Raw genomic sequence first — 14,127 nt, forward strand, 5'->3', positions numbered from 1 at the left:
CCATCATAAAAATCACTGATGCTCTTTTGGGGGTTCTCAGGCGGGGTCCATGGCGCACATGATGTTCGCTTTTGTCCCCAGTTTTGGTTTTCCACACCGAAAGTGAGTGGCAAAGGGAGAACTAGATAGTATCTGATTTTGTTTTGGTTGCATTAGAGAGGCTGGCTTCAGACTTAAAGATCATCTTAATTTCTCTTTAAATGTGCCCAGTGAATCGCTACGGTCTGTCTGCTCCTGGCAAACAGGATGGGGACATGCAGGGTAAGTCTGCAGCTACCCCTGTGTATGAGCATGCGAGCCATTTCTATGCACAAAATATTCTGCAGATATTTTACCCAGCACATAGAAGATGGTAGTGATTGCCCAAATTAGACGTTATTTGACTTCTTGCAAAGACAAAACGTAACGTGAACAATATCCGCATAACGACTCGGGGAGTTTAGGGGTTGGTTGTGTTAACTCTGGTTAACAGCCTACAGTTTCCTCACGGAATAGCTACAAACTGTTTAGAGGCAACTGTTTAGATCCTGCTCCTGCATGACCTAACCTGCTGGTGTCACATCAAATATTTTCTTAAAGGCACTTTTAAAGGTTTACTTCGCAAAGAACCCTTTATCGGGGCTGGGGAAGAGACAGAAGAAAGAATCCAAGGGGTTGATGAAGCTCTAATCCATCCTTTAAAGGTTCGTAGCAACAAAATATCATGCACAGATTACAAATGTTTTTTTTTTTCTTTTTTTACCAAAAAGTTCAGTACAAAATAACTTGTGAATATATTCCTGCTGGAATGAAAAATCAGAGATGCATATTGTAATCATTTGTTTACATTAGGCATATTTAATGCTCTGGGAGAAAAAAAATATGGGTTGTCAACAGTGCAAACTAAAAATATTTGCTTTCATAGAGAGACCAGCTCGCTGCTATGCCAAGATATATGCTGGGAGAGGTTTGTGGCAGCCTTAACCATACCTTCTTTCCTGCATGTATTCAGTAGTGGAGAGGTAGAGAAAGTTTTATACTGATAGCTCAGAGCGGGGACAGAAAAGGTTCATGAGCAAATGTAGTTCTTGCCAAGCATTTACTGCTTGTAGTTTGAAAAAAAAAAAAAAAGGCAAACGGGGTTACCCAGGAGCTGAGCACACTCCGGAGCTGCGCTTTACAGCATCGAACGTGATTCTGGAGTTTCACCCCGATGCTCACAGACACCGTTTTGTTCCTTATATCATGACCCAGCAGTGAAGTCCGTCAAGCAGGAAGTGATGCTGATTTTATGGCAGCAGCTTGTCAAGAAAAAAAAAATGCTATCATTCCCCACTCCACTTCAAAAAATTTAGGTGCTGAGTTATTGGCTCGGTCATCGGCATTGCAGATGAGAACAGCAGATCTCTGGATTTAAGAGCTGTTTTGTGAGTTCTTGTTCCAGTGAGTACAGTGACTCCAAAACAAAAACAGATAGATCTGTAACTGCTCCAGAACTGTGCTTTTGAACTAGTTACAATTTTCTTCTCGAAAGTGCCTGCAAAACTTACCGATTTGCGTAGAGTTCTGCAAGAGAACAGGTTCCAGGGCCCTCGCTGGTGTGAACTTTCACGTTCTTCACGTGAGCCCTCTAAATAGACACTGGATCATTTGTATTTTCTTATTTTGATGCCTGTTTTTGTACAAAATAAAGTGCATTCAGAATTTTACATAACTGGGTATATCATTTGTGACACGATGAAGCTAAAATAGAGAAAATATGAGTCCTAAAACATTACTCAAAACTATCAGTAATACATTTTTTAAAGAAAGATATAAGAGAATGATGGAGGTTGTTAATGATGCATTAAAATTCAGTTGAACTATGGCTACGCACTCCAGCACCAAAGGTCTGAAGAAATGAGCTCACAGCAGTAGTGAGATGGACAAGTACCATAAAACGTCTTTTCCGGGTCTAACTCCTGCAATGACGCAAAGCACTGATAGAATAGATAAACTCACTACTTTTTCTTGCCCAGAATAAACGACTTTAAATCAGCAGCTCAGTCTGGGGCTTTGATTTTTATTTCTCTCTCTCAGGAAAAAGAAAGGAAAAAAAATTGTTATATAGCTGGTGAAGGAGCAAATCAAAAATGTCTACTACCCTCCCAAAACATACCAACAGTTCAAGGGAAGGTCCTGAACCCCAAGATTGTCCGGTCCCAGGTGAGAATCCTAACACTAAGCTATAGCACGCTACGTTTTCTCTCTAGTCCACTGAACTTTGAATTATTTCCTTAAAAGTGGAGAGGCTTTATTTGGGAGCAGAAGGGACACGTCCAGGCAGCGCACAGCATGAGGTTCCTGAGGGGTGGAGAGGGGTCAGGATGTGGAATCCTACATTGTAAATCGGCCCAGAGAGATGACAAGAACTAACCTCAGCTCTTCCACAACCAAGGCAAGGTAAAGTAAAAAATGAGACACTTCAACAGGCTTAAAAGGAAAGGGACTCCTGGTAGCATTTTATTTTCCCATGTGGAAATATAAATAAAAGGGTCTGTAAGAATAAAAGCATGCAAGAGCTTAAAAGTCTCCCGAACATTAAGTGTTGACCTGGAAATGCAAAAAGCACCTAAGCACCAGCAACCAGAGGGAACAGCATTTGAGCACCTCGAGCTAGGCGAGACAAGGTATAGCTTGCTGGTTTCTTATGCATCCTCATCAGCAGCTTTTCCTGGTGGAAAGGATGCAGGTAGCTCAAGATCTTCACTTAGGCAAGGATTTCATAGAGTCATAGAATCAGTAAGGTTGGAAGGGACCTCTGGAGATCATCTAGTCCAACCCCCTTGCTCAGCACGGTCACCTAGAGCATGTTAGACAGGGTTGCATCCAGGCGGGCCTTGAAGATCTCCAGAGAAGGAGACTCCACAACCTCTCTGGGCAGCCTGGTCCAGCGATCCGTCACTCTCACTGTGAAGAAATTCCCCCTTACGGTCAGGTGGAGCTTCCTGTGCTCCAATATCTGCCCGTTGTCTCTTGTCCTGTCACATGGGACAACTGAAAAGTTTGTCCCCGTCCCCTTGACACCCTCCCTTCAGGTACTTGTACACAATGATCAGATCCCCCCTCAGCCTTCCCTTCCCCAGGCTGAAGAGGCCCAGCTCTCGCAGCCGTTCCTCACAGGGCAGGTGCTCCAGCCCTCTGAGCATCCTCGTAGCCCTGCGCTGGACTCTCCTCAGTAGCTCCATGTCTCTGTTGTACTGGGGAGCCCAGAACTGGACACAGTACTCGAGATGAGGTGGACCACATACCTGACAATTAGATATTGCAGTTCTTAGCATCGCTGTGTCTACACCTTCTTTGGACCTGGACTGAAATGTTGTAAAATATTAAAGCCATCAAAGCCATCAGGATGGACAAACCAGGTACACTGACACTTTCAATGAAAAGTGACACTTAAGAAATTCTGTCAGAGGGAAATGAAAAAAGATAAAATATTTTTGCTGTGTAAACAGTTAAATATATTTTATAGATTAAAAAAAAAAAAAATCTGTAACCACCAACATTCCAACCACCAGCATACAGAGAAGCCACTTAAAGCAGTGATTGCTCAGGCTAGGTGCACTGGATCCACCAGGACCTGCAGACAGAACCACATCCTCTGAGTAAATGCATATGCAGGTGGTAGGCAAGTGATACCTTTCCCTCTTGCTGGTTTTACAGATTTCCAGATAGAAAATACTACTGTAAACAGAAAATCGTTCCTTTCCAAGCTGCCCCAAGGACTATTAAGCCACCTCTACAGCAGATTTATACCTGTCTCTTTATGATCGTATTGCCAACAGGTGAAAGGTTTCCATCAGAACCAAGAGTTTGACAGAAAGGTGATGAAAGCATTAGTGGAAATTCTTTCCTCATTTTTTTGAGTCAAAATTTGGAAACTTCTTTGTTTTTAATATATTGCTTTCTAAGTTTCTTGTTCAAGGCTTTTCAACTCCTTTGGTAATAGTGTTTACTCACCAGTAGCAACATCAACAAATAAAACAGATAAAACACTAAGACATCGTCAACAAATAAAACCACAGTGCATTAAATAGAGTAGCAACATTTCATAAAAGCTACAGCAGCTGGTACGCCTTTCTGCGCCAGCTGAGGTGCTATAGGAATGAGTGCTATAAGATGTTGTACATTCAGGCTCTTGGTTTTCAGCAGGAAATTTTGTATACAAGACATTAGACCCTTCCCCCCAGGGCATTAAGTGTTACCACTGGTGTAATAAACCAACAAAACTACAAACCACAGTCAAATAGCCACTATTAAGAGCAGTCTTTCTTCTGAAAGAGCTTTTTGTGCTTACATGAAACATTTTAATCAGGAAGAACCTTATAAAGTGCAATAAAACTAGCACAGAAATGGCTTTAACATGCAGTCATGTGAGGAGTAATGACTGGGTATTTTTGTCTCTAAAATGAGACTGCATTGTACAGATACACAGGTCACTCAAATCCTCATCTGGGTTCATGAACCCTTTGATCAGTAATTACACAGAAACAGAGTACGAGAAACAGAACAGGAGTATAAACTATCTGTAAAATGAACTAATTGTCAATGATTAGGTGTATTCTCTGGTCTTTGCTCTAATTCCACCTCTCAAGATTCATCTGTCAAATCCTCACCTTATGTTCTGAAGAGTTACTGTGAAGCGCAGCCTAAGTATATTCCCAAAAAACATCTTAAATAAATTCATGAAATATCAACAACTTGCTGTGAATGTAGTTTCTTTCTGATATCACGGAAGTTTGTTAGTAACAGGTTTCATTCTTTTCCTAAGGAGAGACTCTGACTGTTCCCTGCTCTGCGATCAGATTGGAAAAGACCAGATCCATTTCTTTACTTTTGTTCTGCCCAGTTCTAGAGCAGAAGGAAGTTAATTCAGGAAAATTATAATTTGTCTTCATTCCTGCTATACCCATCCCAAGAAAACCTGCAGCAAGATCCAGTGTCTCTCTTCATTTCTTCTTGCAATCAGTATTACATATACTGAAGAGACACACTGGAACTGATGGAAAACCTCCCCCATCGTGGGCTGCAGATCAACATGATATAGTTATGGAGCAGCAGACTCTGTCCTAACCCTGGAACTACTGCGACCTGTCAAGTAATTTAGTCTCTAAATCTCAAGGGGATTAGGCAAACCAGCTCAGTTACCTATCTATTCAGGAACTGTGCAAGAGCCTACTCACTGCACAGGACTCTTTGCAGTGCCACAGGCCATCCTGCTATCCAAACGGTTTTGTCTACCCAGACAGAAACAAAAACAAGTTTTGGCACCTGCTGCATTCTGTGCCAAAGACACTTTTCTTTACAATTTCACTTTGACCTCAAAGCACAACTTTGTAAAGTAATGCTGGCTATATATTTTTGGCCATTCTTCTTCTCAGAGGAAATATGTGATTGTATTTCATCTCAGCTGAAAAATCCACAGTTGTGCCTGAGTTCAGACAGATTTCCTGAGGCAGTGCTCTGGGCAAAGACAGTACATTTTGATATATGCCTTTTCCAGCCTATTCAATCTCTGGCTAAGTGAACACTGAAATACAGGCAGGGACATTCTTTGCTTACTCTATCCACAACAAAACAAGGTTTCAACTGATTGGAATATAATCATTTATTTATCTTTACAGTGATGACGGAAGAATGTACAGGTGTTTTCACCCATAGGTATAAAAATCTGTTTATATACACTGAGTCACAATAATCTTTAATTGTGAAATCGTTCTGTTCTCCTGATCCATCCTTACTAAAAACCACAGGAAAAACAAATATTTAGTACAGGCAATATAATTCCAGTAGGTTTGCAACCTGGCATCAAAAGCTCAGCTTTAGATTAAGGGTAATGTTCAATACTTAAAAAAGGACTTTAAGTCATAGGACACAAAATAAAGTTGCTTTTCAAATAAGATATATACATCAAAAATAGGAGTCTAAAAAAGGCATTGGTTTTAATGCTATTAGAAAGCTATATAAATGTGCATGGGTCCATTTCTTCTTATAACGAAAGACCGAAGGAGAAAGTGCCTCTGGCTTTTAGGAATTTCCTCCTGGAACAAGTCAGTTAAAAGTACCTGTAAAAGAGAAAGAAATTATTCCTTTTGCAAAAAGTCAAGGCTGATGGTTGAGTCAACTAGAATAACTTTGTTTAAACAGTTACCGCTGTACTTCAGTTCCATATTAAGAGCATGTTATAAATAGTCTGCAAGTAGCTAATAAAAAAATTAATAAAATGTAAGTAGTTACTCAGTTGTTAAGAGTCCTACAGATCCCTAGTTACTTGTATACTGAACACTACCCACAAACATAACACGCTTTTAACATCCAATCTCTTTCACAATGTGCCCTTGTGCATGTTACTCCTGTTTCTGCAGTATTTGATTATGGTCTTAAATCACTTCTGGAACTCTTTTTAAATATAGCATACAGTATATTAAAAAAGTTTCTTAATATAAATAGATCATAGGGAAAAATAATCTGTTTGAAGGAAAAAATATTTGCAGCTTCCAAGCTATTACACATTAACTAATCCACTTTCTCAAAGATCTTATTCAAGTCTATAATTAAAGCCACTGGGGGTGGAGGACAGGAAGTTTCACAGAATACAGCCAACATATTGGCTATATATATGTAAATAGGTAATGAATTCACAAGTTAATAACACTCAGGGTCTAATAATCAAATTGATTTCTTCAGAGAACTACAGTAACACTGCAAAAATAACCACTTCTATAAGCAGATTTATGACTCCATTACAAAATAATTATTTCATGCTAAATTAAAAAGTTCAAATTGACAGTTTGACCCTAAAATAGCAAGGGTTTGAAATTTCACATCTCAGGTCAAAGTCCTTGCCTTTCTTCAAAATTATAAAGGTCTAATTATTGATAGGAGAAATACTCAAAGATTAAAAGTTTATTAGTAAATATATTAAAATTAAAATAATTAAAAGATTCCAGTAGCCTGAAAAACATCAAGATTATTAGTCTGTTAAGTGGATCAAACATCACTGCAAAATAGTTCTCGCTTAAAACATAGATATCAGATTTCCATTTATGTTGCATCAATATAAGAAGTAACATAAATTACTTGTATTAGAAACATGAGTATTAAGCAGCTGGTGGGTACATGTAAACAGATTTTTTTTCTAATTGTAAGAAGCAATACACCCTTATATACACTAACCTAGTGCACAGTCCAGATACTGAGTGCAGAAATAACATCTAGCTGTTGGGCATGCCAAAGCTTACATTCTTTTTACAAGAAGAAGCCAAAATGCTATGGAATTATCACTCTTTGTACAAGTCTGAAGCAAAATTCATCACAGATTTTGCATCAAATTCTATTTTTTTTTCGCGAGTAGTAGAACCATAGTTAAATAGAGCATAATACAGTCATCTAGATCTGTCCTTCACATGTGAACATACCTGAGGTCTGATGGTTGTTCTCAGAGAAATGTCACGGCTTCACGCACAACCTCCTTCCACCCTCAGCAGCCCAGTGTCTACGTTCTACCCAGAGGTTCCCTGAGACTCACATGCCACAAGTGGCAGGAGCACCCGGCACTGTGTGGGTTACACGCACAGACAGACAAGGCAGCCTAACTTCTGTCCCGAGTAAGAAAATTCAGTCCCAGCAACACCATGAGCACAGCTGGCTAAGGAGTGAGCAGCTGCAGTGCACGTCAGTATGCCACAGAGAGAATACCAGTTTGAACGGATCTGTTTAGCTCCCTTGCTAAAGCAGGTCACAGCTTGGGAACTTCCATCCTATGCCTACAAAAGTTACCAGAACACAGCACTTTACAGCTGTACAAAAGTTAACTTCTTCGTATCTGTCAAATGGAAAGTACATATATTCTTTTCGCTTGTGGACAGCAACTCCAATACCAAAAGAAAAGAAATGAAATGCTTTAAAATTGGAGGGCTTGGAGCCAACACAACAATTTCCAGACACAATACTTAGTTGTTAAAATTTCTGCTTATTCCTTAGGAAAAGGTCAGATCGCAAAGCTGTGAGCTTTCATAATGAGCACAACTAGCTCAATGAAAACAATAGAATGAATTGTTATCCCTCTGCAGATAATTAAAAAAAGGATTTTAAATAAAAGTGCCTGGCAGATCAACAGATCAATACCTTAAACAGAGATGAAATACAAGACGACACTTTGGAAAATAAATTTGTAGAGGTTTTACCCATTTGAAACTCTTCAGGAACTTGTTATGTAATTTTATTAAACTAAATTTTGAGGAACAGAAAAAGTTTACTCCAGTAAACTCCAGATTGCTTTACCCCAGATTCACATCAAATAGTAAGCATCAGAAAATATACCTGCTAGGTAATAGTTTCCAGAAAGTGGGCCTTTATCCTAAAGGATGAAAAACACTATTTCCTAACCACCACCATTAGTGATCTGTGTACCATGTTAGGATGTTCATTTTTATATATGCAAAGCTGCCTTATTGTCCTGGTGACACACTGCATGTCAACTAACATATGTGCTGGGAGAAAGTAGGACTGCTTGTGAACAAGACACTGCTGTCCACCTGGCAATTGCTGAGTGACTGTCAGCTGCTGAGAAGTGCCCCCAGAAATCTGACTTACCTGATTTCTTTTTATGCTTCATCGCCATTATCCATTTCTACATCTATATCTTTTGTCGTATCAGCTGCTCGTGACAAAATGTCTGCCATTAGCGCTTCCTCCAGTTTTTTACGCACTTGTTGCACCCGCTCTTCTTGTTTTCTGAAGGGAGGGAAGGGAATAAGGGACAAAAATGTCAGTCCTCCAAGTATTAGTAGACTAGAACCATAATACTTGTAAAACTCAGAACTGGTTTCTCAACTCTTAGCTAAAACCTTTATTTACTAGCTCTTTAATATACTGCCTCTGCACATAAACATGCACAAACATGGTGCTTGGCAGTCACACTGAGAGCACACTGAGTCAAAAACCTTTCTGCTTTAGCACGTACGGTTTACTTTTCCTCAGAAGAGACAGAAGGATTGAACTTGACACATGATCCTCAACTCCTCTCAGCCTAGACACTTGAAAAGACCAAACAGAAAGTTAACAGAGCAGTATTGCACTGGATAATTTTTGTAAAGGGTGGGTTTTTTCTTTGTTTTGGGTGGAGGGCAGAGAGGTTTTAGGGTACATCACTGAAAGATCAAAGGAAAGTCCCATCATTTTGAGCACTACAGAGCACATCTGAGGAATTCTCACTCTTTCCTAGCAGAAGTGCCACACATCAGGAGCCCCTTTACAGAATGGTGGGACACTACGCTGGTTTCTAACATGCAGAGAACTAACTACAAGTCCCACAGACTGCATGCATCAGAAAGATCCTCAAGGAGTTCCACTGATTATTTATTTATTTACTCCTATTTATCCATTCAGTCTTATCCACTGGTCAGTGATGCATTTTGGGTAGCAGTCACTTCTGATGAAACAAATGAAACCCACTTGTTCTACCAAGCTATATTTTTTCAGAAAAAGAAAACCTTTAAACAAAGTATATGCCTAAGAATGACTAGAACTTATCAAAAGTAGGCATAATCTGAATAGGAAAACATTTGCTGCAAACTCTCCATGGCCATTTAGGATGGTAGGACAGATATCAAGCATATCAGATCTTGGAACAACCAAAGTTACATCCAACATGCTCCAAAGAAGCTAGAAGCCTCTGAGGAACCTCAGCCTCTAAGGCTATACAATCCTGCAGCTGCAACCACTACCATGCCTGATAAGGTATAACAGAGCCCCCAGCACTCCACAAGCATTTTAGAGAAGGATTTCTGCTTACAGAGATCGCAAAAGGAAGGAAAAAAAAAACAAACAAGTTATTAGTTCAATACAGAACTTGTTTTCTGTCTTCCACCTGCTTTCTATCCTTGTTTTCTATCTACCACACATAGCTGTCTGTCACAGAGCTGTTAATTTTCAGTGGCTAGAGAGTAACCATTTGAACTCTGGGGTACAGAATCAACCAATACAAAGATGCCTTATCTTTTTCAGAACCTGTGTGACAAAGGAGAAATAAAACAGTTAAAGTGGCAAATTCAGTATTTGTTATTGAAAGAAAATGATTCTGAGATAGCAGATATATGAATTTTTAAAAAGCAACAGAAAACTGTTACAGTCTCAGTTGGTGGAACAGACTGTGAACTGGTCAAGATTATGGAAATAATACAGTTTATTTTTGGCAATTTTATCTTTTTGGCAAGATACAAGTCTTGTTGGTGCTACAATATATTCCTTACCTGGGTTTTTAGAGAGGCTGCTCTCCAGACATGGAATCTAACATAAATATCAGCAAATATCTTATGTAATAACTCTGAGGAATCAGGCATGAAACAGTCATAAGCTTGTTAGGCTACTTTATGTGACACCTTCTTTTAAATAATACTTAACAACATTGATGAAGTTTTGAAAAACATATGCTGAAGTGTAAGCTCAGTCTATCCTACAGTTGAGAACAGTTATCCTAATTCATACCAAGCCCTTTCCTACCATCTCAGACTGGACAAGAAAATGACGGTATTTAACTCTTGCTGCACACAGGAGTGACAGGCAGTTTCCTTTATCTCAGATTAGCTTCTGCTATTTAGGGCCCAGGTTTCCTATTTACAGTGCATGTGGTCTTCTCTAGAGAAGGTTATGCCCCAGTTCTCACTTTGCAAAGTCAGGAGAGCACATGGATTTCCCTGGTTACCTCATTTTGAATTGTCACCAGCTAGTTCATCTCTGAGGGAGCAAGAACCACAAAGTAACTCAAAGCACTCCCAATCCTGAAGTATCTGGTCTGCTAGCAAAACAGATTCCGTAAATATTAAAAACACAGCTCTGTTTATACAAGCAATATTACTTTTAAAGCACATGAACAAAAAGAGCAAATGTTTAAGAACTAACAGCAAAAATACACTGCAAATAAAAAAGTGCTCATTTTTAACACTACGTAAAACTCTAAGGCTTAGAGTGTCTCCATTCAATTTGATTTCTTATGCTAATTCACCATGACATTATTAAGCAAAACTAAAAATGCTTCAGGCTGTTAGGTTAACAGTAATCTTTGCCAATGTATCCTGTTGCAAAAATGAGACACTTAGGAAAAGCAAGCCTGGCAACCAGCAGTGCTGCCAAGGAGGGCAGACAGGCCGCTCATGAGTCCCTTCTCTCTGCTTGCAGGTCTTGCAGCTCTGTGGGACCTGCAGCTCCTGGATCCATGCCTCCCTGGCACTGTCCTGGCTGTGGCCTATGCTGTTCCATCTCATCTCCCCAGCTGTATCACCCGCTAACAAGCAGCTCCCTCGCCACATGTTCTTTTCAGCCTTCCTGCCTGCAACATACAATCCTAATCCTACAGTTTGAGGACCACTGCCTCAGAAAGCAGGCTGAAATTAAAGACAAGCAAGTCCTAACACAGAAATCCACAAGCCCCTATTTCCAATTCTGATCATACTTAGTGGAAAACTGCTTTATACGACAAGACTATGCATAGCTTTCCATTCCTTATTTCCTTGGTACTTAGAATGATTTCTTTGTCCACACTCCTTGCACTCTTCTCAGCAACACACAACTAAGTGATATACGTGTGCTTTGCAGACATGTGTGATTTCACCTAACTGTATGCAATCAAACTCATAATGAGATTGCACAAGCCTCCTCTCTGACTTCTCCATCTATTTTTCCATACTGTTAAACATATTAAGGATCCATTTGATTTACTTCTGTATGTGCTGGCTCTATCTTGTCTGTCATCAAAATAAAAAATGGCATACAGTTCTAGTAACAGCATTTAGCTGCAGCAAGAACACAAGGGTATTTTTACACTTAGGATGGGTGTCAGATTAGGAGGGAAAAATCTACAGAAACAACTTGTTCCCATTTGTGCACCAGTTCTTGCTCCCTGCATGAAAGCACAGAGATAATATGCCTTCCTCCCTGCTCTTCCAGTAAAATCAAATACAGTATTCTTTGTAGACAATCAAATCATGAACTGTCACTTTAAGTGCTTACATCTATTCTGTTTCTATACAAAACATACTCTGAAGCGTCTCAGCAGATGAGCATTCAGTAGTACAGAGTCCAGAAGTCTTCTGCTAACCAGATCTGAGATGCACTGCTGAAAGGAGATTTAATTACTTGTATGTTGACTGTATATTAAGCTCAGATTTTTGGGCTTCTGTTAATTTTTCCCCCTCTCCCCACCTCTCCAATGCATCATTTCAAATTGATCTTTCCCATCTCTTCCTTCCCTCTCAACAGACATTAACCACTGCTATGACAGCATGCTTTAAATGGTAGTTACAAAAATTCTCACGTGTCTGGTTAGTGTGCTTTCCTCGCATACTCTATATTAAACCGGTCATTAGATCTAGGGTCAGAAAGTTTATCTCATAGCTAAGATTGGGAAGGATTATTTGGGTTTTTCTCCTCTCTGCAACATAGTATGGTGGGATCATTTTACCTTACAAGTTTCTTATTCTTGAGGACAGCTCAGACTGTAGCAACATCCTTGATCTCTCATTTTCTTCCTTTGGCACTTTATAGTTCTTGTGGCTTTGGTCTGTCATACTGAAAGTGAGATTTGTATAGGGTATTGAGGAATATTATGAGGGACTAAGCTACAGCTGACTAGTTTGGATCAAGGTTCCTATAGCTTAAGAGGACATTCTTAATCCCATGCCAAACAAACAGAGAGCTATAAACTTGAATTAACTGCCCATTTCTGTCTCATAGTAAATACAACTTGGCTTTTGGACAGATCAACAGATAATTTTTCTTACCATTATTGTACAGAGTATGACATTGTCAGACATACTACACTAATTGTTATGCTTTAGTAAATTTAATAGGTTTAGCTGCTTCTAAGAAAAATCAGAAGTCCCATTACCAAGCTATTTCAAAAGGGCAAATGTCAGGACAAATAAGAAAGATCAGGAACAAAACCTGCTGGGTAACACTAAGCTGTCAGCAAAGAACCTAGACTGAGCAAGAGAAAGAGCTGTTCAAAACTAAAAGCTGTGATTTTCAGAGAGGACTTAAATGTTTTAGGAAAAGAAATCACCCTGAAAACTATAAGCTTTAGAAAATCCTACTAAAGAGAGAGACATTAAAAAAAAAGTCTAGGCTATGAAGCAGAGCAGACCTGTGAGTCAAAAATGAATTTCATAACAGACTGGAAAACTTCATCCACCTAAGCACTATTAGAAAAAAATAAAATCCACCTATTCATCATTTTCAAAAGATACCATTATGCAGTTCATCCCAGAAGAGATGACAGAAACAGATTAGAGCATTTATCCAATAGAGAGGCAAAGGTTGTCAAACCTAGCCTTTCACAGAAATGGAGGCAACTCAGTAATGCAGTTCCAAAGAACATGACTAGATGGTTGTTCAGAAAAGAAGCTACAAACAGAAGCTGCAAAGTAGCATTCTCAAGATAAACAGTTTGACTGATTCAGTTAATAAGGAATTCCAAAAGCATTCCTAAGAGACCAAGATTTGGATGTAAAGACCACTGGAAACCACACCATATCCATTTTACCTAACTACCTTTCACAGCATTAAGAGGCCCAAAACTACTGAGAAGATGCATCTCAGAATTGCGGGTGGGGGTGGGGGGAGAAAAGTAGTTCTTCCTAGTGATAAGGAAATGTGGTTTCTTCATCATACATTTATAGGAGGATATTTAATATTTTTTTCATGGAATTTGCTGAACCAGAAGAGAACAATTTCAATTTTATTCTGATTACAAAAGAGATTTACTATCATTACATGACCAGGAATATTTTTAATTTAAGCATGACTCAAGCTGAGAGCTATTTTATTAGAGGTAAACAGCTACTACAACATCCCCCGAGGAATTTATAGCACAAAAGAATACATGCTTGCATTTGACCAGATATCCCCAATGGCAAGCTTTTCCTTACCACTACCTAAGTTTAGGAAGCATTTTTGCTACTTTCCTTAGTGATAACAGGTGTCGTATTCTGATTCTACTTTTCATGCAAAGTGTTTTCTGGATGATCTTAAAATGAAAGACAGATTCACAAAAACAGTAAGTAAAAGTAGATTTTAAGAATATTACAGCCATGAGACAGAAGACACACCCAA

General features: G+C 39.2%; 1 protein-coding gene across 1 annotated transcript in view; it reads right to left on the minus strand.

Moving 5' to 3' along the window:
- Positions 1-5,611: 5,611 nt before the first annotated feature.
- Positions 5,612-14,127, minus strand: part of MBD2 (methyl-CpG binding domain protein 2) — a 43,215-nt gene continuing 34,699 nt past the window's right edge. Inside the window, exons 6-7 of the mRNA XM_062599451.1 lie at positions 8,614-8,754; positions 5,612-6,083 (exon numbers count right to left, since the gene is read on the minus strand). Coding sequence (XP_062455435.1) covers positions 8,625-8,754 — 130 coding nt within the window. The 3' untranslated portion in view covers positions 5,612-6,083; positions 8,614-8,624. The remainder of the gene's footprint in view (positions 6,084-8,613; positions 8,755-14,127) is intronic.

The sequence above is a fragment of the Rhea pennata genome, chromosome Z (genome assembly GCF_028389875.1).
Source record: "Rhea pennata isolate bPtePen1 chromosome Z, bPtePen1.pri, whole genome shotgun sequence".
Taxonomy (NCBI): domain Eukaryota; kingdom Metazoa; phylum Chordata; class Aves; order Rheiformes; family Rheidae; genus Rhea; species Rhea pennata.